The sequence below is a fragment of the Semicossyphus pulcher genome, unplaced genomic scaffold (genome assembly GCF_022749685.1).
Source record: "Semicossyphus pulcher isolate SPU_LCO1_2020_fin unplaced genomic scaffold, fSemPul1.0.p SCAF_14, whole genome shotgun sequence".
In the NCBI taxonomy this organism is placed as follows: Eukaryota; Metazoa; Chordata; class Actinopteri; order Labriformes; family Labridae; genus Semicossyphus; species Semicossyphus pulcher.
Window position 1 is genome coordinate 8,832,233 of NW_027211648.1, and position 23,530 is coordinate 8,855,762.

Sequence of the window (23,530 nt, forward strand, 5' to 3'; positions counted from 1 at the left end):
GGGATCACCTTATATCCTTATTAATAACCCGACAGCTTTCCTCCTATATCTAAAACTGGTTTCTTTTTTTGTGCACATAAAGTATACCTGCATCAGATCACCTGCTTCATTTAAGTTCCTACTGTTTGAACTTGTCTTTAAATGCATCTTTTAATAACCATTCTCTCTCCGTGTGTTTCCTCCAGGAGGTGAAGAGAGTTAAGTGCCAGCAAGTTGAGTGCAGCCCGTCCGTCCGTCCTGCGGCCTCTCCTCCCTGCTCCCTTTTCCTGAACTTTTTCCCCCCGAACTGACCTCCTGTCTCATACCACCGTCCTTGAACCTGAAGACGCACACGAACAAAGTTAAACTCCTCACCGCCACCCACAGCGACCAGGATGATCACCTCAGAGCTCCCCGTCCTGCAGTGAGTGAAACACGCTGTTGACAGAACAAGAAAATGACAGGCGTTTAAAGCACTTTAGACAAAGTTTAAACATGTGTATGACTGCTCTGAAACTGTTTTCTTTTCTCTAAATCAAAGTTATTTTTCAGAGGGGGTGTTACTAAGAACAGAACCCCTCTGTAGCCCTTAATCAAACGTTTACAAACCTACTTTTGAGAACCCACATTTGTGTCTGCTCAAAGCTTCAAAACACAAGTGAAGGAGTCTGTTTATTCTCCACCAAAACAACTAGCTTGTGTTGCTTTAACATTCGTAAAGAACATTATCCGTCATTATATTTGCTTTGAGGGTGTAAAAAAAAAGCCTCTGTTTTTTCTCCCTCAGGGACTCGTCCAATGAGTCAGGGGCGACAGACGCAGTGGGCCTGAGTATGAGCATGAGCGAGATGGAGGATCCCGAGGTGAAAGGCAAGAAGAAGAGAGGGAGGCCCGGAAAACAAGCCCAGGTAGACTGTTCATGTGTTTATGTCTGTGTTATGTGTATTTTTTTTTGTGTGACTATGAGTGAATTGGGTTCTTTGTTTTCTTCCTGTTGTAATTGAAATCTCTGTCCCTGCAGCCATCCAATAAGAAGCCTCGGAAGTCACCGACAGACAAGCCTGTGGGCGTAGCAAGAGGGCGAGGGAAAGCCAACGGTGTGGCTCAACAAAACGGAGACGGCGGAGACCCGGTCACTCTGTTTGAGGTGGTCAAACTGGGCAAGAGTGCCATGCAGGTGGGTGAATGCTATCTATCTATAGAAGTGTCTATAATCAAAATATAATCTTGTTAAATGTATTATAATGATGTTTTTTTGTATCTTTCTCTGCATGTGTTTGTAGTCTGTGGTGGACGAGTGGATCGAGTCGTACAAACAGGACAGAGACTTGGCCCTGCTGGACCTCATCAATTTCTTCATCCAGTGCTCAGGCTGCAAAGGTAAGAGGACTCAAACTTGAGTGAAGTCTGTGGTCGTGTGCCAAACGGCTGTTACAAATCCTGTCGTTGTTGTTCTGTGATCAGGCACCGTGAGGATCGAGATGTTCAGGAACATGCAGAACGCAGAGATCATCCGCAAGATGACGGAAGAGTTTGACGAGGTAACTGTCCGTCTCCTTATAGTGGATGTGTTCAGAGTGTGTTGGTGTTTGTAGCAGGAATAATTCTCCACAAGGCCTCCATGGATTTTATACTTCCATGTCTCTATTGACAGTGGTCGGATGGATAAAAGGACTTCCTGTCTACTATTGGTTCTATTTACCTCAACTAGAAAATCAAACAAGCCACCAGAATCAGCTAGAGTCTGCTTAAAATAGGACCCTATGCAGACACATATCTGTGTCACAGCGTTGACATCCATTTTTGTTACTAGCGGCAACCAATCCAGCTGTCTGAAGACACAAATCTAGTCAAGGTCTTCCTGATGTCCAAGCAGAAGAGGCCGGATGTTATATTATAGAAACCCTCGACACATAAGTAAACATACATACATGCAGGAAAAAGTCTAACAAAAGCAGCCTAGAACCACATTATTCTGATAAACGATACAGAACGTCTCTGATCACGTCTGCCTTCGTCAACAGGACAGCGGGGACTATCCTCTCACCATGCCCGGGCCCATGTGGAAGAAGTTCCGCTACAACTTCTGCGAGTTCATCAGCGTCCTGATCCGCCAGTGTCAGTACAGCATCATCTACGACGAGTACATGATGGACACGGTGATCTCCCTCCTCACGGGGCTGTCCGACTCGCAAGTGCGGGCCTTCAGACACACCTCCACGTTAGCAGGTAACGACAGCGGCTTCATGCAACAGTTCTTATCATTACAGGGATATTAAGACATTTATATTGTAGAGCACAGTGATTAAGTGAGTTACACACACCTCCTCAGCGGCTGTGATATATCTTTCAATAAGCAGGCACTGACAATAGATAGATGGCTTTATGTTCCTGTTAAAGGAAAGGTTGTCTGTAGAGATAATAAAGACTTTAAAAAGAGTAAGATTGATGGTCGAACAGCTGCAGTGTTCATGCTTTATGCTTGTTTGTGCATATTTTGTCTCTGCACAGCGATGAAGCTGATGACAGCGCTGGTGAACGTGGCGCTGAACCTGAGCATCCACCAGGACAACACCCAGAGACAGTACGAGGCCGAGAGGAACAAGATAGCGGGCAAGAGAGCCAACGAGAAGCTGGAGCTGCTCCTGCAGAAGAGGAAGGAGGTTGGTGGACTGGAATATTTACATAATATCAGCTGTTATCCATGTGTAGCTGTATGTCTTGCTTGGGTTAATTTCCGACTGTCCTGTTTGTCTGTTTGCAGCTTCAGGAAAACCAGGATGAAATAGAGAACATGATGAACTCCATCTTCAAGGGAATCTTTGTGCATCGCTACAGGTACACCTCAAAGGGGTTGATGTGAACGTTCCCGGGAAGTTCGGAGCGTATTTGTCATAATAATAATACTGATTGCGCTCTTTATTCTCTAGGGATGCAATCGCCGAAATCCGAGCCATCTGTATTGAGGAGATCGGCGTGTGGATGAAGATGTACAGCGACGCTTTCCTTAATGACAGTTACCTGAAGTATGTCGGCTGGACGCTACACGATAGGGTACGCTCACAGTCACACCAACGGAAAACTGTTTTGTCAGTTAAGTCGTCCACCGGGATCTGCTCCCCTTTGACGTGTTTCTAACTGTCTCTGTTTACAGCAAGGAGAGGTGCGTCTGAAGTGCCTGAAGGCTCTGCAGAACCTGTACACAAACCGAGAACTCTTCCCCAAGCTGGAGCTTTTCACCAACCGCTTCAAGGTAACGCAATCAAAACAAGAACCATATTTACTTTTACAATACTCAACAGTAGAACTAAGTGTTACATCTGTTTTTGACAGGACCGTATCGTATCAATGACGCTGGATAAGGAGTACGACGTGGCTGTGGAGGCCATCAGACTGGTCACACTCATCCTGCAGTGAGTACCTGTAACTCTTTCTCTGTATTACTTTCCTCTATTCTTGTACTTCTGAAATTTCACTTAGGAGAGATTAAGGTCATTTATTCTTAAAGTCTAACTCATTCTGACGCTGTGTTTCAGGGGCAGTGAAGACGCCTTGTCCAACGAGGACTGTGAGAACGTGTACCACCTGGTTTACTCCGCCCACAGACCGGTGGCTGTTGCAGCTGGAGAGTTCCTGCACAGGAAGTGAGTCCATCCTGGAACCTTTCGTACTTTAACTTAAAACAATCTCTGATCCCATCAGCTATAGCCAGAAGACGATATAGTCTCTGTTGACAACGGTGAACATGCTGGGCGTGTCGCCGGCGGTTAGAGATAAACGACTTCGAGTCAAGACTTTCCTTTCCGTGTGCTGCATTGTTTACAGAAAAAGAACCTGTTTTCTTGTGATTTACTTTAATTAACGGGTCTTAAGTTTGCCGAAATTTCAACATCATAATGCAGATTAGTTAGAAGTAAAAATGAAGCTTTGTCAGGTCTGTCCTCGAGAGGAGAAGAAAACTTTTAAAATGCTCGTTTGTTGGACGGAGGTCGGATCGATCGTTTGTGATGCATTTGAATCTGAACGTTTTTCGTGACACAGTGTCAAGGGAATTCATCTCAAGTTAAATTTTAGATCTAGAACAGATTGTTAGCTGTTAGCATGCAGATGTCTGTTTATAGAGATTAATAAGAAGCTAAATCGTCGTCAGATGACGCTGATGGGAGCCGGGATGTATATAATACGCATTACGTCCCGTCTGCTTTTGCTCTTCACACGGGATGTCTTTCCTGCATACGCTGCAGCCTACTGATACATGATTGGTCAATATTACTCGGACTAAAAGTGTAGTTTGAACAGAAACCAGAACACCTCCTATCCCTAAGATTCTACACTTCTACGTATTTTATTTGGCATTCAAAAGTGGCTCCTATTGTCTTTCTTATTTGCTTCGTTTACTGACTTTCCTCTTTTCCTTTCTTTCTCCCTCCTTCTATTTCTGTTCTATACATTTCGCTCTCTTTTTTTACCATCCCTCCCTTTCTCCTCCTCCCTCTCCGTCTGTCAGGTTGTTCAGTCGTCATGACCCACAGGCAGAGGAGGCGCTGGCGAAGCGCAGAGGGAGGAGCAGCCCCAACGGAAATCTCATCCGCATGCTGGTGCTCTTCTTCCTGGAGAGCGAGGTAACACACCGACTGTAACACACAATCTATGTTCCTCTCGTCGACACATCCTGGTTAACAGTGCCAATCAAGTAGCAAATGTTATGGATTGCAGCTATAAGATGCCCACAGAGCCTGAGCATGTACTAAGTGTCTCTCTGTGTGCAGCTCCATGAGCATGCAGCCTACCTGGTGGACTCTCTGTGGGAAAGCTCTCAGGAGCTGCTGAAGGACTGGGAGTGTATGACTGAACTTCTGCTGGAGGAGCCCGTGCAGGGGGAGGAGGGTGAGCCTATGATGTGTTTCACGCTACTTCACAACAAACCAGCTGAGATGATGCAATTACATCTTGCTCCCTGAAACTCTCTCGCTCTCTCCTCTCTTAACTTCGCTGACAATCTGACTCTTCCTTTTGTCTCCCTATCTGTCTCTCTCTCCTCTGCTCTGACCCCTGTCTGTCTCTGCAGTGCTGTCAGACAGACAGGAGAGTGCTCTGATAGAGCTGACAGTCTGTACCATCCGACAGGCAGCGGAGGCGCATCCACCTGTTGGCAGAGGCACCGGCAAACGGGTATGTCGACACACTTTACTCCTTAAAACTCTTTCAGTGTTCACTTTGAGTTTTACCCGAGTTGAGTAGAAGGTGAGCAGGAAACCTGAAGCAATATCTTAAATCTCTATTCCCTGGTTCAAATGAAGCCAACCGTCAGAATCCATGTGATCTAACTAATGTGTACGATGCTGAGTCCTTTCCAAACCAAACCGAGAGGCGGGGTACACCCTGGACTGATCACTAGTCAATCACAGGGCTGACACATAAGCCGCTTTCCCACTGGTCAAAAAACTGCTAACATCCAGCTTTTGTGCTGAGCGGGAAAGGTTACAATCGGCATTCAGTCCCGGTGTCAATGACTCTGCAGTAGACCCGGGTAATTATCGCCTCAGCTCTGATCAACATTGATGGGAACACAAAACCTGCGTCGACACGCTAATCTCCGCCCCCTTTCCGACACGATGCTATGCTCCGTCACTAACTCCTGCGACTCCTTGTCATCTCAGCTACAAATTCCGCCGGTCTCCGTCCGAGCAGCACTCCAACGTCGTTACAAATTTGTCGGCGCCGAGTTTGACAACTTTCCCGCTCACATTCACACCTACGGGCAATTCAGAGTCACCAATGAACATAACGAGCACGTCTTTGGACATGTGGGCGGAAGCCGGAGTGCCTGGAGGGAACCCAAACATGCACGGGGAGAACATACAAACTCCACACAGAAAGGCCTGTAAAGAGACTGTAAGGAAAGACGAGTAACCTTTTAGCTGTGAGGCGACTGCACTGCACCACCGTGCAGCCCTCTACACAGAACGAATCTGCCCACATTTACACTTCTTAGTCAAAATGAGAACATTTTTCAAAGGACATAAACTGTGTTTGACAGAACATCAACTTGAAGAGTGTTTTTAAAGATTGTTTCGTTGCGGTTTTGACATGGAGAGAAGCAGATTAATAAAATGAAGAAATATGAAATCCTAAGAATTCCAGAGAGTGAAAGAAACCCGAATTGTTTTAAAACCATAAATCTAACACATTTTTGTGTTGGCAAAATCATTTATAAATGTCTTCAATATTTGGGCTGTTTTGGGGCGACCAGGGTTGCTGGTAACTTCCTTCATGAACATCGTATCTCATCTTTCCTGGTTTAACCGAGAGGACAGAATATTTCATCTAAAACAAAAGAAAAACGTTTTGTCCTCCTCTTCCTGCCTTTTTTCTTTTCCACCCCCCGCTGCTTCTGACCTTGAGTTTTTTGCGTCTGCTCGTCCAGGTGCTGACAGCGAAGGAGAGGAAGACTCAGATAGACGATAAGAACAAACTGACAGAGCACTTCATCATGGCTCTGCCCATGATCCTGTCCAAGGTAAGACACTCCTGCGAGCCAGCCTTCAGCCTGCAGAAGAGAGGCCAGAGACACTGATGAATGAGCGGGCTCAAAGACTGATCTGTTTGTCGAAAATAATTGATCAGGTGTTATTTATGTAGTCATGAACGTTTGCCAATGTGGACGTGTGGATAAATACTAAACAGGGAAACAGTAACACAGCTGCTGATTGATGGGTTTGAGATATGTTATCTTAATCTACTCCCCGCCTCTCCACAGTACCAGGCAGACTCGGAGAAGGTAGCCAACCTGCTGCAGATCCCTCAGTTCTTCGACTTGGACGTGTACAGCGCCGGCCGCATGGAGAAGCACCTGGACGCCTTGCTGAAGCAGATCCGGCTGGTCGTGGAGAAGCACATCGAGATAGACGTGCTGGAGGCCTGCAGCAAGACCTACAGCATCCTCTGCTCGGAGGAGTACACCATCATGAACCGAGTGGACATCGCCCGCTCGCAGCTCATCGACGAGATGACGGATCGCTTCTCGCACTCTGTGGAGGAGCTGCTGCAGGAGGTATGACGGTGTTGCTGCAGACTTCAGATGCACAGTGGAAGAAATATGTAGTCTGTAACTTCTATGCTTTTATTTTGGTGGGGGTCTTTTGTCCTGCCTGTAGAGTGTAGAGTATGTGCAGCAATATTGCTCTCATCTTTGTGCTCTAACATGTTATTCTGCAGGCTGAGGAGGCCGATGATGACGACATCTACAATGTTCTATCTACTCTGAAGAGACTCACAGCCTTCCACAAGTAAGACCCTCTTCTTATTTCATACTTTGACCTGTTTAAAGCTGCAACTTAAAGCCTGATGTCTTTACTTGTCTTGTTAAATCTCTCCTCCCTCAGTGCCCACGACCTGACGCGGTGGGACTTGTTTGGGAGCTGTTACCGGCTGCTGAAGGCGGGCATCGAGCAGGGCTCCATGCCGGAGCAGATCGCCGTCCAGGCCCTGCAGTGCTCCCACTACTCCATCCTGTGGCAGCTGGTCAAGATCACAGAGGGGGCTCCGAGCAAGGTGCGGGAACTCACCTCGCTGGCAGAGCTAGAGTCGAGACTTCTGTCTTCGAGCGGCGTCAGGCCCAGGGGGACGGGGGCTTATCTGTATTTCTGCAGAGAGAGTCAGCTTAGGTGTAAAGATCCACCTCATTATTGGACAGGAAGCTGAGCCCACGCTCAGCGGTTTGCCCTCAATCTATCTCATTTAACACTTCAACACTGTGTCAAGGCATCCCTCACCAAGGCTCAGACCTCTCAAACAGTTTAACCTTAAACGGCCGCTGGAGAATATGTTGCCCCTTTTGTTGCAAGGTGTCATGTAATGTGGAAGGATGTTCTTTTTAGCTCAAGTTCAGTAGTCCTCTCTCGACTCGTTCTACTATGGCTGAATAATTTACCATCTTTACCTTGTATATGTCACTTAATTCATTACTATCAACTGTAGCTGAAGTAAAGATTTATTTTCTCAATTAAGACGTGTTGAATCAGATTCTGATCATAATTTCCTAGTGTATGTTGTTGATAAAAACAGACCCGGTGGACTCGGTTACTTTTGCTTACAGAATGGCTTAAACTGGATTCTCAAATTGTTGCAGATTATTTATCCGTCAGATCCAATCTTTTAAAAAGCTCCAGTCATCGTCCCACGCTTGAAACCAGCAGCCAAAACCAGCATAAAGTCCAGTTGATGCCCTGTGTTTATTACATCCTCTCTTAAAGGGCCAGTTCGCCGATTTTCAACCTCAGTCCTGTCATGCTATTATGGGGAGCTAACGCCATTATAGTAGGGGGAAAAAATGTGGCTCTGTTCCTTTGGAGGATGCTATCTGCTTCTACAATGGGCCCTGGAAAACCTCCGATACCAGGGAGGCCAGGGAGCTCGCTAGACTACACTTCCTCAATCTAGAACGCCCGCCTCCGATGTCATGTCTCGTTCAAAATCGTCAGGTTTGAAATGTAGACTGCAGACCTGAAGATTTTTTAGACTACCCACCGGTATATTCTCGTCGTATTTTGGATTCTGTACCGCTCTGAGACATTGCCTGCAGTGATCAACCTCCTTGAGTGTAATACGGTAGTTCCTTTCCTTTCAGAGGGAGGGGCGCAATGCACGCTGGGTGTTGTAGGAATGTAGAACGGGCAAAACCACGAGCTGTTTGTACAACTTTCTCCACAGCTATGGCGCCAATTTCAAATATTACTGCTTCTATTGATTACAGAGAACACCAGCCACTGACAATGGCTTTTTCCAGGGGTGAACTGCTCCTTTAAGTAATGTATGTATGTACAATGTAAGTCTATTAGCTGTATCGGTTTTACAGCATCATCCTAAATTAATCAGCATACAGTTTCCCGCTGTCCTCTCTGAGCCATTCGACCAGCATCAACACAAATCAGTCGATTTTCTGCCTCAGTGGACGATTAATAGAAATCATTAAAGTCTCATTAATTCATTAGTGCGGCTAACGAGGCAAGACAGTTAGCCTGAGTGTTAAAGATTGATTTCTGTTCAATCATTATTTGTAACACTTGGCTAATGGTGTGTGTGTGTGTGTGTGTGTGTGTGTGTGTGCGTGTGTGTGTGTATTCAGGATGACCTGGTGGCTCTCAGGAGAGTGGTGAAGTCTTTCCTGGCTGTGTGCCAGCAGTGCCTGTCCAACGTCAACACACCAGTCAAAGAACAGGTAACAACACACTCTCACCTTTACTGTCACTGTAAGAAAATGGATGCATCAAACATCACTGTCAGACACATGTTTGGATCCTGAATAACAAGCAGCTGAAGAAAGAGAAAACGTGTACAGTGTTTGTAACGAACATGACATGACTGTTGGCGTGTTTAATGTTTTAAGACAGCTTGTTTTGTTCCGAAATCGTAACTCCTGATTTGTGCTTCTCTCTCAGGCGTTCATGCTTCTCTGCGACCTGCTGATGATCTTCAGTCACCAGCTGACGTCTGGCGGCAGGGAGGGCCTGCAGCCGCTGGTCTTTAACCCCGACAGCACTCTGCAGAACGAGCTGCTCAACTTCGTCCTGGACCACGTCTTCATCGACCAGGACGACGAGAGTCAGAGCATGGGTGAGTTAGAGAAGGAGTGGATCAACTTTGGCTTTAAACGGGGGGGTATTATGCTAATATAAAGAGCTCATATTTCTCTCTGGGATACCTGTGGAGTAGCTTAGCATAATTTACAGTTCTCACACTGGTGCTCTGTGCAGGCCCTCATACAGCCGCTGCCTGAAACAGCTCTGTTCCTTTTAAGAAATCCCGTCCTTACAACCCCCTCTTTTTTCTGATTGGGCAGCTCACTTGTGACATCACAAAGTGCAGCGTTTAGAAAAAACTGTGTGAAACCTGGCGTTCACAGCAGTCTGCAGACTGAGCTGAGAAGCCTGGGGATTACTCCAACATACTTTTACCTGCAGATCTGAAACTTCACCCACGTTTAGTCTGGACATCCAACATTGTATATATATGTCTTAAATGTGAAACAGCATAATACCCCCTCTTCTAGTTCAAAGGAACTCAATAAGAATGAAATATATTTGAATAAACGTTAAAAACAAAATGACCTCACCTGCTGTTTTCCTCTGCCTGTAGAGGGAGACGAGGAGGACGAGGCCAACAAGATCGAGGCGCTTCACAAAAGGAGAAATCTGCTCGCAGCGTTCTGCAAACTCATCATCTACGACATCGTAGACATGCCCGCTGCTGCAGACATCTTCAAGCACTACATGAAGGTGACTGTTGACTGTATATATATTTAGTGTTGTAAATTTTGTACTTATTACATGAGACTGAGAGACTGCTCGAGGATGTAGAAGATATATTTTGAAGATTAAAAATACAAGACTTAACAAACTTCTAATGAAGCTTTAATAGACGTAGGAAGAATTTCCGTCTTTTAAAACCAAAGTTTGTAATTAAACTTCTAAATCCTGGTTTCTTTAGATCTGTAGATTGTATAAAACAGCATGTACCAAACTGTGCCATCTTTAATGTGTTTAACTGTTTTTTCCTCTGCCTCAGTATTACAATGATTACGGCGACATCATCAAAGAGACTCTGAGTAAAACCAGACAGACGGACAAGATCCTCTGCGCCAAGACGCTCATCCTCAGTCTGCAGCAGGTGAGACATTGATTGAAATAATGTTACAGGCTACATACACGCGAGCGCTTTTGCGTGCAAACACTTTAACAATGCTTGTCTTGCAGTTGTTCAACGAGCTGCTGCAGGACCAGGGACCAAACCTGGACCGAACGTCGTCCCACGTCAGCGGCATCAAAGAGCTGGCCCGTCGCTTCGCCCTCACCTTCGGCCTGGACCAGATCAAGACCAGAGAGGCCGTCGCCACGCTGCACAAGTAAGAGCTACGACTGCTCTGTTCTCTCGGGAGCTCGACTGGACTCACATTTTTATTCAGACATAGAGGAGAAGATTTCTTTGTCGTTCTTACACTTTGCCTCTGCCTCTCTCCGTCTCGCTCTCGCTCTCAGGGATGGCATAGAGTTTGCATTTAAGTACCAGAATCCTCGAGGACCAGAGTTTCCTCCCATCAATCTGGCCTTCCTGGAGGTCCTCAGCGAATTTTCATCCAAACTAATCCGCCAAGATAAAAAGACAGTGTAAGTTCTCCCTTCAAGCTTACTTCATATTCTAAGGAAAATCTCTCTCACTTGTATAATGTAGTTTCATAATACATGAATCATGCTAAAATGCTGCGTCCCCCCTCAGCCACTCGTACCTGGAGAAGTTCATGTCGGAGTCCATGTCGGAGCGCCGGGAGGACGTGTGGCTGCCGCTGATCTCCTACAGGAACAGCCTGCTGACGGGAGGAGACGAGGACCACATGTCCGTCACGTCGGGCTCCAGCAGCAAAACTGGCTCGGTCCGTAGCAAGAAGGGACGGCCGCCGCTACACAAGAAACGCATCGAGGGTGAGGAGAGGGGCGCACAAACTGACATGAGGGTTATTGTAATTATATTTGATGTGTTACTGATAGTGTGAGCTTTTTCTGTGTATTTATTTGTAGAAGAGAGCAGCGTGGAGGGCTCATGGCTGATGCGTAACGACACTCTTCAGACACCGGGAGCGCTGCAGACTCCTCAGCTCACCTCCACAGTCCTCAGAGAGAACAGACCAGCAGAACACATGCCAGACCCCGACTCAGAACCCGGATCAGAGAATGACTTCGTACACAAGTAAGTCTATAATATATACACATACATACACATTTTCACATCAACAGAAAATGGCTTGTAGTTCATGAATTACGTCCCTACCTCTACAGTTTATCTGCCACAGCGGATTGTATTTGCCATTCTAAGACAGTTAAGTTAAACATCAGTCAAGCAGCAATCTCAGATCCCATCAGCTATAGTCTGACAACGATACAGCCTCTGGGGACAACATTGAACACGCCGGGGTAAACGGGATAAACGACTTTCAGTCAAGACTTCCTTTCCCGCAGGCTGCATTGTTTACAGAAAAAGTGTAACTTTAATTAACGGGTCTTACCTTTGCCGAAATTTCAGCATCGTGATGCAGATTTGTAAGAAGTAAAAATGAAGCTTTGTCAGGTCTGTCCTCAAGAAGTAGAAAACTGTTACAATGCTCGTTTGTTGAAGCTCGGATTGATCACTTCTGATGCATTTGAGGAAGTTGGGAAATCTGAACGCTGAGCGGCATTTGCTACAGCACGTCAGGGAATTTTAGATGTAGAACGGATTGTTAGCTGTTAGCATGCAGACGTCGGTTTATAGAGATTAATCAGAAGCTAGACCGTTGTCAGATAGCCGCTGATGGGAGCCGGGATGTCATCACGGCGGGTTACGTTCTGCCTGCTTTTGCTCTCCACACAGACCGTTCTCCCTGCATACACCGCAGCCTGCTGATGCGTGATTGGTCAATATTACTCAGCCTACAGACTCTACATTTCTATATAGAATCTGTGAATAGAGATTAGTCAAGCAGCAGCCTCGCTGGGCTAAAAAAATGAACGCTATAGTGCCAAAACTGCAGTTCCTTGAATGGCCACTTTAGAGGATTAAGTTAAGCATTATTTAGGGTACGGCGGCTTGACTGAAAGGTGGGAGCAGCTAGATGTCCCCTCAGAAATGCATATCAAACTGACTCATATACATTTGTGAATTACTTTTTGGATTAGCAAACACGAAAGTTTGTTGACCCTTTGTTTGTCTTCAGTCCTCAGATGCAGATGTCGTGGCTCGGCCAGCAGAAGATGGATGAGGTGAACAGGAAGGACCGGACGGGCTTGAACTACATCAAGTCACGCAGCAATCAGGGCGTCCGGCAGACTGTGTAAGTGTATTAGAGGGAAGCCCGGCTTCATACCTCCAACATGCATTAAGATAACGCAGGTGGTTATGCTGATTCTTTTGTAATTGTTTGTTTCTGTTACTCTGGATCACATTTCCATTAGCCGTGGGTTAATGGAGGATGACGCAGAGCCCATCTTCGAGGATGTGATGATGTCATCGCGGGGCCAGCTGGAGGACATGAACGAGGAGTTTGAGGACACGATGGTGATCGACCTGGTCAGTGACGTTTTTTTCTTTTAAAAGCATTTGACATTGTGAAATCCCAGGGAAGAAATAAAGATAAGTTAAGATGTTTGTCTGAATTAAATGGCGTCATTTTGGCTTTTGTGCTTCACAGCCGCCATCGAGGAACAGACGTGAACGAGCGGAACTAAGACCGGACTTCTTTGACTCTGCAGCGATGATTGAAGACGAGTCGGTGAGGGAAACTAGGGCGTTTGAGTCAAGAACTAGAGCTTAAACAATTGGTCCATTAGCACTTTATTATTTATTTATTTATTTTTAAATAATAATAGTTTAAAGTTTAAAAATAATTAATTCCACCTTGTAAATACAAGCTGTTGCTGTTTCATTTATTTTATTCCACCCTGTTTATTTGTAATTAACTGTTTTAAGATATTACTTTGAGCTCTGTAAAATTTTTGTTAAAATTTTCTTTAAAAAATTATGAATAGAAAAAAATTATCCGAATAAAAAATTTATAAAAAAAATTAACACACTCACATCGGATTTTAAAGCAGCTATGAGACGAAGTTTAATTTTTGCTTTTGGCGTCCCCAAGTGGCCATCATAAAAAACTGCACGTTGCTTCCTGCACATACACATTGCTCAAAATAATTCCTTGTTCCTTCCGTGTTATTATCTGACAGTCTCTCTCCTCTCCGTTGCAGGGATTCAGCATGCCCATGTTCTGATCTGGGACGAGTCAAAGATCCTGAGATCAGGATTCACATCAGGATTAAACTGAAGAGGGAGGGCGTGTTTGGGATAACCTGCCAATCAAACTCCTTAGAGAAGAAAAAACTATGTTGAAGTACTTTTCTCTTTCTAAAAAGACATGATGGAAGGATGTTTCTAAAGTGGGTCTGCCGATGGATCCCACATCGGCTGGATCTCACCTGGACGTGTGTGCAAGCGAGGATCGGCTCTGCTCTTTCAGGCGGGCCGGAGGATCCAGAATATTCTCCAGAATCTAGTCCGGATTACTCAAGAGCGTCGTCTTGCTCCTGTTCTTCCTGTTGGTTTAGCTCTTGTTAGCGGTAGCTCTGAAGGCGCCCTGGCTGCCGGCCGATGAGTACTCGCAGTTTTAATGGTTCCATGTTTCACAGATGTTTGGTTCCGCTCCCGATCAGCAGCGCAACACTCTGTACAGCCCCCCCTTCTTCTTTTGGTGTTGCACCTCGGTCCGTCTGGTTAAATCAAACATAGAGAGGATCTCAATACTAAATGTTCTATATATTTGCTCTTAATACCACCCACCGCCCCCCCTTTTCCTCTCACTGTTCGCCATCTGAGTCCGTGTGTGTGGTGCCGGTGTGTGACGTGTAAAGTGTTGACGATGATGGTTGAGTAGACGCACATGCACACCAGGACCGACCGGGAGGAAGTGATGTAACTGTCTTGTGTGTCATGTCGAATCAAAGCGAGTGTTGTCATTTGACGGTTGAAGCCACACCCCCTGACCCCGGAGAGAAAGAAGCCCCACCCCCTCTGAGAGCTCGGACACACACACCCTCGAATAACTGCTTTTTGAAGTAAAAAAGTTTTAAAAAAAGACAATAAACATATTTTGAATTCTGTAGCTTTAGTACTAAAGTTTTAAATCGAGTGTGTTTTTGTTTCTGTCTGATGTTTGTACAGCTTTTTCTTGAATATGTATCTTGTTTGTTGCCAAATTGTGGCCTACATACTTACATTATATTCCAGCCCCTCCCCCCTACACCTGTAACTCATATCTAACGGTTACCAAGCTCAGATTGTTGCCGCGGGATACCAGCTATTTAAGCGCTGTATGGTCTGATTGTAATCATTTCACAGTTCAGTATTGCAGCAGATTATTTCATCATTTGACAGGTCCCGCCTGCAGTGTTAGCTGATCAGAGCAGTTCAAGGTTTGTTGTTCTAATTGTTCATATCAAGTGCAGTGATGGATCTCTATGTCTGACAGGTTTGTTTGAATGTGTTTTGAATGTTTCCAGCCATATCGTCGTCGTTCACCCACCTTTTGTTAATCAATCATTTCCCCCTGGCTGGCTTGGCAGTCGTCCTGTAAATATCAGAGACAATTGGATCTTTTCTGCAGTGCAGTTGACATCAGTTGCCCTAAAATGCTCTAAAAGCCTGTTTTGTTTGTTCTTTTTTCTGTGAACCTAAATTCTTTTTAATAAAATAAAATCTGTAATCGATTTATGAACCGTCGTCGGTGTTTGCCTTTGTTTCACAACCTCAGTGTCGCATCTCTTTTCATTTTTTAATTTAAGATCATATTTTTGGGCTTTTGCCTTTATTTGATATGGCAGGTGAAGAGAGACAGAAAACATGGGGAGTAGAGGGTGGGGGGTGACATGCACCAAATGATTGGCAGACGATTGTAGCCTCCACACACGGGGCGCCTGCTCCATTAACTGAGCTAAACCAGCACCCCGCGTCAATTGCATCTCCAAGCTTTCATACTAGACTATAATTGTGTAGCGCTTGATATTTCATTTTTTAATTTTAGGAACCACAGTTGACAAAACGATCTCAACTTAAGTGATGTCAGTGCTGGTGTCTTAAATAGGGTACTGATACAAGGCCAGGTGCACTTAATTTGCAATTAGGTTCACCTGCAGAGTTAAGAACAGAAGGGGAGAGGGACAAACAGGGAGCACATACAGCCGTAACATCACTTTCTCTCTTGTCTGGAGCTTCTTTTCATAATCCTCATCAGCAGATTGAGTTTGTTCGGTTGCAGAGGAACTGTAGAGCTTCTCTTTTTCTTCTCATCCACTTGAACGTTGATCTTGACCGTTGAAATCTTCTGAGATCTTAGCTAACTCGATCTGCTGATGAGGGCAGTGTGAAATGATGACACGCTCTTGTACGGACGGAAACTAAGGAGATGTGACATATTGTGGGCTAAACACTCGGAGAGAGATGGAGGATGTTATTAGTGGATGTAGATATAGGTGGGTTAAACCAAGGCTGCACTGCATCGTTCGAACGGCTCGACTTGACTCGCCTAGAGCCGTTACTGTTTGGTTTTCCATCGTCAAAAGTTGTGGATCTCACCGGGTGGTCTCGACCTGTGGTTAAAATGATATCCAAGAAGCATTCCTGTTTTTCCAATCCAAGAGCACAAAGAGAACTTTCCACACTTTTTACGTTCTGGTTGGTGAATTCAGCCAGACTAGCTAAACTGACTGCCAGCTGTCGTTACAACAGACTCCAAAAAGAAAACGTTAACTTTATGACGCTTTCATATCCAGCGCTCGGCAAGAAAACACATACACGCACATTTAAATGCCAAACTAGCTATCCCATACACATCAGCCTGACTTCTGCAAAAGAACTTTCATCTTGTACATACAGGACCAGCAACACTAGCTAAATTAGTATGCAGAACTATTTTGCGTGAGTTTTAGCTTGTGGCCGTCATCAGGATCATCATAAAACACATAAAGAACATTTGAATTATCTATTTAATATAAGCGTTGAACTCTTCAGACTTTATGTAGACCTTGCTTCCCCAGCTCTTTGTGGCTGTTCCAACAAGTTATTACAACTTATTTCTCCCTCTCCCTCTCTCCCACACAAAGGAAAAAGCAGCCACTTAAAATCAGTTTATTTTATTCTTAAAACCATTATGACTACATCATATACATTATATTTATTGTCTTTTGAAAAACAAACTGAGTACAGATAGAAACTATTGCATTGGTAAAAGTAAAGACGACACGAGCATTGAAGTCCATGATTTATTTTACAGATGGCAGCGAGGCGGCTGCCAGAGAGAAAAGGCACAGTTCCAGGTTGCAAGGAAGATTTTTTTCTTTTGACCTAAACAGAGGACATCAACCGCAGGGAGAGCGTCTGTAATAGCAAACTTCACACCAGAGAAATAACCACACTAAATACAGTACATGAACAACTTTGGAACGGACTACAGAATATTTCTAACAAACTAGCATGTTGACAGTTTCCTGTTTTTCAGCTACAATCATCTACATGGCATCAACAATGGTGACCAATATGGCCACTGCTGCTGTGACTATTAGTTTTACTGTGTGTGACACCAGGTCAGGTGTAAAATATAGTGAAGTGTTTCCTGTTGACGTCTTGCATATCAGAGGTAAAGATATAAAGATACACATGCTAATTTTGCTAACAGAGCACCTCTGTCTTTTCACAGCTCACTTACAAAATCAGGGACTGTATCTTCCTATGCTGCTTTCAGCGGAGTGAGACAACGAGTTTGCTATCACAGGCTACCACTGCAGTTCGTTTAAATTTGAAGTTTCAGGTAAATCCCAAACCATGTGCCTTCGGTAGTGTTAAAGTGTTGCACTTTCACAGAGGAATGTTGGCGTGTTTCTTCCAGGGGTTGACCTGCTTCTTGCTGGCCAGCACCTCCAGATCTCTGCAGATCATCTTGCGAGTGCTTGACGGCTCGATGATGTCATCCACAAAACCTAAAACAAACAATTGGCCGGTCAGAATTGCAAAATGCATACGCAGTAAAAGAATATGCATGACTGAAGGCAGCAGATTTTTGGAGAGCTATAAAACAGTGAGAGAGATGACCTCTGACAGCTGCTGGGAAGGGGTTGGCAAACTTCTCCACATATTCAGCCTCTGCCTCCGCCTGGTTCTCCTTTCCTCTGAAGATTATCTGCACAGCACCCTGAGAAAGAAAGACAGAAACAAACGCACTCACTGTCAAACCAAAGGAAGGAAAAAGAGAGAGAGAGAGAACCGAAAAATGAGCATGTTTGTACCTTGGCGCCCATGACAGCAACCTCAGCTGTGGGCCAGGCGTAGTTCACGTCTCCTCTCAAGTGTTTGGAGCTCATCACGTCATAGGCTCCTCCGTAAGCCTGGCACACACAAACAGACACATTACAACTGAGTCATACGTCATCCCTTTAACTCTCCATGCTTAGATCAACCTCAGATACCACTGCTTGCCGTACGTGAATATTCAGGTTCTTAGATTTAATGTCAGTTATCAAGTTTTTTTCAATGAATACTACCCACCATCCTCCACTGGCACCATAATTTACGTTTTTCCTACAATGGCCCGAATAAGCTGTTGTAGTGCTGAGTGCAGCTGCTTCACTGTAAGGTGCATATTTAAAAAGGGCTTTTACTGTGTAGAACCTGCAGGAAGCCTTAGTTAAAACCTGATGTTAGAATAAACCAAGCGAAGATTAGAAGTTACGAAATCCACATATCAACAATTGTGTCACACTTTGATCAGTGTAATAAGTTGACACACACCTTCCTGGTGATGATGGTTATTTTCGGGACGGTGGCCTCAGCGAAAGCATACAGCAGCTTGGCTCCGTGTCTGATGATGCCTCCGTACTCCTGAGCGGTGCCTGTTGATGACATCACAGCCGTGAAAACATGTGCAAGTTTGCTACGTTTAAATGCATCTTCTTACAGTTTTAGCTTACGTGTACAGATCTTAATACAGCAGCTAAGCTTACTGTAGTGTGTATTTACTCTCACTGTATCTATATGCTGCTTATTTCTTTTCCCTGAGCTGGCAGCTAAATGTTTTCTTGTTTTCTGTGCAGTAGGTTTGTTCTGTCTGTGAACACAAAGACATTCTGCTATCTGTATTATTCATGGCAGCAGGAGAACCGTATATCCACCTGATTAAGATGTACACTACAGTGTATCTGCCCTGTGAGAATGACAAAGAATACCTGGCAGGAAGCCTGGAACGTCCACAAAGGTGATGATGGGAATATTGAAAGCGTCGCAGAAGCGTACAAAGCGGGCTCCCTTCACTGAGGAGTTAATGTCCAAACAACCTGAGAAACAAGGCAGACATGAAGGACTGAGGACTAGAATACCTATTAACACATTCTTTGTTCCCAACTTATTTGTATACATACAAAGCATCATTTAAAAAGGGAGAAGACAAAAAAAGAAAATGTATAAGGGCCTTTGTAGATAAAACAAAAGTTCAATAAAAACAATAAAGCCAGGTGAGGAGGGTAATTATTTTGAGATAAAACTTTGAGACAATTTACCACAAAGAACAGGGATATTCTGAGAATATACTGTATAAAAAAACTAAAATATTTACCAGAAAAATATAGATTTTTCAATGTTTCTTTTTCACTACATTTATGACATAAATCTTAGAGAATACGTGAGTTTTTTCTCATTAATTTCTGAGCTTTTCTCCTAAATATTTCACATTATTCTCAGAGAATACGCACATTTTCTTCTTGATTTACAATTTCTAGTTTTGAATTTCTCCGTAATTTCTTTTTTAAACAAGATACATTTACATAACTCTGATCCCTTTTTCAGTCTGATATTTTACTTACCAGAAGCCACTTTGGGCTGGTTGCCCACAATGCCTACAGTCCGCCCGTTCATGCGGGCAAATCCCACCACGATGTTCTTGGCATAGTTGGGCATGATCTCAAAGAAGTCCTTCTCATCCACGATCTAAACAGATGCATGAAGAAACTTTAACTACTTCCAGAGATGAAACAAGATGTGTTCAGAGATGTAGGAGCAGGAGGGTGTGTGTGCGCGTACTGTTTTAATGATGTCCAACATGTCGTAGGCTTTAGTTGACTCAAACGGGACGATTGTGTCCAATGCGGTGACTAGACGATCACTGGAAACGCAACATGACATCAGACATGAGTGGATATAAAGAGATTTTCCATAAAGAATAGGTGACTTGTTGTTCTGTCAAGTGGATTTTAAGACGGTTGGATACCTGGGGTCGTGACACTCCCTGATGGGGGCGGGGTCTTTATTGCTTAATGGCAGGAAGTTGAAGAACTCTCGCAGGTTGAGCAAAGCATCAATGTCGTTCTCAAAGGCATGATGAGCCACTCCTGAGAACAAGACACATGACGCCTTTCAGAACTTATAAGACCATCTTCAAGAATTTCATCTTCGGCAGTTATATATTCAGATGAGTAAATGTGAAGTTTATATGTTGATTAAATTACATGCAAACTAACCAGAAACAGTTGTGTGCGTTTTGGCTCCACCTAGCTCCTCCTGAGTCACGTCCTCGTTGGTGACGGACTTCACAACATCAGGTCCTGTGATGAACAGGTATGACGTGTCCTACACACACAAACACGCACAGCTCAGACAATTACTAAACAAAAAATTTGGACTTGTGTTTCAGTCGTGTTTGTGCAGCTCCCTACCTTAACCATGAAGGTGAAATCTGTCAGGGCGGGGGAGTAGACAGCTCCTCCTGCACAGGGACCCATGATCATGGAGATCTGAGGGACGACGCCTGAAGCCATCACATTCCTCTGGAGAAGGAGAGTGTTTTATGTTTACACTTTTACATTCATAGTGTCAAACAGCCTGTACATCCAGCCATGAGAGATTCAAAATGTAGAAATTAAGAATATATTTGTATAATTTTGATATAATTAGCAGAAAATTGCAAAGACTCTTTACAAAATAACCATACCAGGAAAATATCTGCATATCCAGCCAGAGACTCCACTCCTTCCTGGATCCGAGCTCCACCAGAGTCATTCAACCCGATGACCGGGGCTCCCACTGTCATGGCCTGGTCCATAATCTGAGCACAGAGCGTTTAAATTAAATAAATCAAACAGGAGGAACCAATGACAAAACAAAAATACACCCACAGACATTAAGAGGTGCTCTAGTTGTTGACAAGAATAATTTACTGAAGGAAGAGACATGTTTAATGCTGCTGCTGGAGCTACTTCTGCATGCACACACACACACACACCTCTCTATCTAAGGGTCTATTACCTTACAGATCTTCTGTGCATGAGCTCCAGACAGACTGCCACCAAACACAGTGAAGTCCTGAGAGAAAAAGAGTAATACAGAACGATTATTACACAGTCGGAGTTGTTGGGTACTGTCTAATGAAGGTTTCTTACAGTATAATTACACACTGTACCTGACTGAACACATAAACCAGCCTGCCGTTGATCCTGCCACGCCCTGTCACAACGCTGTCACCCGGGAACTATGGCAGGAAGAGAAAGAAATATTACAAAGAAAACAAAACACAAAAGGTTTCCAGTGGATTGAGCCTGATTGATGCTGCTGAGTTGTGGCCTGTGTGCGACCTGTTACCTTGTTCCCGTCCTGCTCCATGCCAAAGTCAGAGCAGCGATGCTCCACAAACATGTCCGACTCCACGAAGGTGTCGGGGTCCAGCAGAAGCTGCACTCGCTCCCTGGCTGTCAGCTTACCCTGTTGATTTGTCATGAGGGGTTTTAGAATTCAATATTTAAATAGAATTTAATTTTCATTATCAGATAACTTTATTCTGGGGTTCAGTCTGCAGGGACTTGGTTTGGGAACCTGAGGGTGGCCGGTTCAAGTCCTGGTACAGACCAAGTATGGAATTGGGGCTGGTAGCTGGAGAGGTGCTAGTTCCTTGCCCAAGGCACCGAATTCCCAACTGCTCAGGGCACATGTACATGTGCAGCCCCCTCCATTAATGCACGTCTATAGGGTCCTGTTTGTGCATGTGTGTATTTCAGGCCTATGTTTGTGTGTAGCACGTTTGTGTGAAAACATTGAATTTCCTCTCAGGGATTAATAAAGTATATCTTCTTATAGTTATAGTTATTATATCTTATAGTTGTTTTTTGGCAGTTGGAATACATTTTACTAATACGCGTATGATATCACCTTAAATCGATCAGAGACTATTGCAATGAATTGATTCAAAATGTAGCAACATTTACTTTCTCACAAATTAATTGATTTAAATATTTACAAACAGTTGTATTTTTAGCACCTACTTCTGTGGGTATTCTGCAAAAGGCTCAGCGGACGGGAAGACGCATGGACAGTATCGTTTAACCCCGTTGCTAGGCAACGCCCTTTTTTTGCACATGGCTCCCGTTGGTACATAAAAAAGTAGCAGTGCGTCCATGACCACAAGTAAGTGCTAATTTGTGTATTTTATTGTAAAGACTATAGTTTATATTCGCGATTTATACCATAACATTGTTAATTTTCTAGCTGTTTATGAAGCAATTAACAAGCTAGTTTGTATTAAGTAGTCCTTTTATCCGTCCTGTCTGTAGCCTATTTAGAAGCATTTCTGTTATAGATTATAGTCTCTAATAATACCTGTTTAGCACCGTTTATTTCTTGTAAGTGTATAAAGTTGTTAGTCTATATTAAGTAGCTAACATGGATGTCTTTGTTTCCTCTTTATTTTAGAACCACACTCCCACGTAATATTATAAACAAAAACAGTGCCTGTGCATATGTGTACCGATAATTTCACAATAAACGCTTAAAGGATATCCCCGCCTCCCGGGTCCTGACTAGACACCCCATATTGCTGACTAGAATTCCTAACCACAAGAGCTTTATTACAGGTTTACTAGCTGCATCGTTGGGTTTTACAGAGCTAAAGAGATACATCTAACCATCCTTATAACTACTACATTATCTTATATGGTAAATTGCATCACAAGTTTACAAAGTTTTGACCATCACACTCGGCTGTTACACTGGACACTGGAATTCTCTGTTGTTTAATTCAATGGGAATGAATGGGTAGAACACATGAGGGAGTGAACAATGCCAGTTTCAGATGGCACCTTCCTGCATTTCATAACTGGGATTATTTTTAGGATGTATTATCCACGTTAAGCCTGCAAACTAGGACTTCCAACGTCACGTGAGGTTGCAGAGGCTTGGTAACTTGCTCAAGGGCACTGGCGATCAGCAAGATGGATTTTACCTTTCCTGAAAGTAGAATCAGGGTTTTTTCTGCTGCCTAAAGTTTTTAAAGGACACTGATAGTGTATGAGGGGAAAAAACACTGCACCAGAAACCATTGACAAAGGCCCCTGAATGCAGGCATCTTATGTCATCATTGAAAACCGCATTTATGCCAGTGTTGGTGTTAATGTAATAACAGAAAGTCAATGTTAGCTGACTTTACCCTTTTGTGTTGTGCATCAATTCTCTTCTGACCTCCCCCGACTAGCGCCGCCTTCCGTTTCTTGTCAATCCTCTCCTTAACGGACAGGTGGCCGACAGAATACCAGCGGCAGCCCCGAAGCAGGTTCGTCTGCGGTACCGCAGCAGCGACTGCACCATGTTTAACGGGAGAAAAACTCCTGAAAGATGTCCTCAACCCCTGTATCAGTCCGCAGCTGCTCCGAGCCACACTGAAGGCCGCCATCTTTGCCGTTCACGTTCTCGGATGACAGCTACCGGAAATGAACGACAGAGATTTGAGCCTATGGCGAATGGGGGGCGAGCTCTCACAGCCAATAAGGAGTAAGACATTCACAGATATGGGGGATCCGGTTTCCCTGTAGTCTTGTTTCAGAGTTTCCCTGAGTTCCCTGAGTTTAGCTTGTCAGGTAACAGTTGGGCTTCTCTCCCTGCTTGGTAGTTTTAAATCCCACAATTTGGCATTAGACTGCAGAATGTACACTAAAGCTTGTTGGCT

The 23,530-nt window shown here is 44.3% G+C and overlaps 2 protein-coding genes across 2 annotated transcripts in view; one reads left to right on the forward strand and one right to left on the reverse strand.

The window, feature by feature from the left end:
• Positions 1-15,274, forward strand: part of stag1a (STAG1 cohesin complex component a) — a 52,246-nt gene extending 36,972 nt beyond the window's left edge. The window contains exons 2-32 of the mRNA XM_069661583.1: positions 186-403; positions 767-887; positions 1,001-1,156; positions 1,263-1,359; positions 1,444-1,520; positions 2,004-2,208; positions 2,491-2,642; positions 2,744-2,817; positions 2,910-3,033; positions 3,134-3,232; positions 3,313-3,392; positions 3,516-3,623; positions 4,487-4,601; positions 4,749-4,866; positions 5,048-5,151; positions 6,407-6,499; positions 6,740-7,033; positions 7,198-7,268; positions 7,365-7,533; positions 9,107-9,199; positions 9,420-9,594; positions 10,117-10,256; positions 10,546-10,647; positions 10,734-10,882; positions 11,016-11,144; positions 11,254-11,456; positions 11,553-11,721; positions 12,725-12,841; positions 12,963-13,077; positions 13,199-13,279; positions 13,752-15,274. Coding sequence (XP_069517684.1) covers positions 375-403; positions 767-887; positions 1,001-1,156; positions 1,263-1,359; positions 1,444-1,520; positions 2,004-2,208; positions 2,491-2,642; positions 2,744-2,817; positions 2,910-3,033; positions 3,134-3,232; positions 3,313-3,392; positions 3,516-3,623; positions 4,487-4,601; positions 4,749-4,866; positions 5,048-5,151; positions 6,407-6,499; positions 6,740-7,033; positions 7,198-7,268; positions 7,365-7,533; positions 9,107-9,199; positions 9,420-9,594; positions 10,117-10,256; positions 10,546-10,647; positions 10,734-10,882; positions 11,016-11,144; positions 11,254-11,456; positions 11,553-11,721; positions 12,725-12,841; positions 12,963-13,077; positions 13,199-13,279; positions 13,752-13,775 — 3,783 coding nt within the window. The 5' untranslated portion in view covers positions 186-374 and the 3' untranslated portion in view covers positions 13,776-15,274. The remainder of the gene's footprint in view (positions 1-185; positions 404-766; positions 888-1,000; positions 1,157-1,262; positions 1,360-1,443; positions 1,521-2,003; positions 2,209-2,490; positions 2,643-2,743; positions 2,818-2,909; positions 3,034-3,133; positions 3,233-3,312; positions 3,393-3,515; positions 3,624-4,486; positions 4,602-4,748; positions 4,867-5,047; positions 5,152-6,406; positions 6,500-6,739; positions 7,034-7,197; positions 7,269-7,364; positions 7,534-9,106; positions 9,200-9,419; positions 9,595-10,116; positions 10,257-10,545; positions 10,648-10,733; positions 10,883-11,015; positions 11,145-11,253; positions 11,457-11,552; positions 11,722-12,724; positions 12,842-12,962; positions 13,078-13,198; positions 13,280-13,751) is intronic.
• A 1,436-nt stretch (positions 15,275-16,710) lies between these two features.
• Positions 16,711-23,263, reverse strand: pccb (propionyl-CoA carboxylase subunit beta). Its single transcript, XM_069661650.1, has 15 exons — positions 23,015-23,263; positions 21,178-21,297; positions 20,999-21,067; positions 20,845-20,901; positions 20,531-20,644; positions 20,256-20,366; positions 20,061-20,169; positions 19,811-19,931; positions 19,624-19,705; positions 19,407-19,530; positions 18,774-18,881; positions 18,340-18,440; positions 17,838-17,936; positions 17,644-17,743; positions 16,711-17,531 (listed from the first exon to the last, which is right to left on the reverse strand). Exons 1-15 carry the CDS (start codon positions 23,255-23,257, stop codon positions 17,410-17,412), a joined length of 1,680 nt encoding a protein of 559 aa, XP_069517751.1. The 5' UTR covers positions 23,258-23,263; the 3' UTR covers positions 16,711-17,409.
• Between the last annotated feature and the right edge of the window lie 267 nt (positions 23,264-23,530).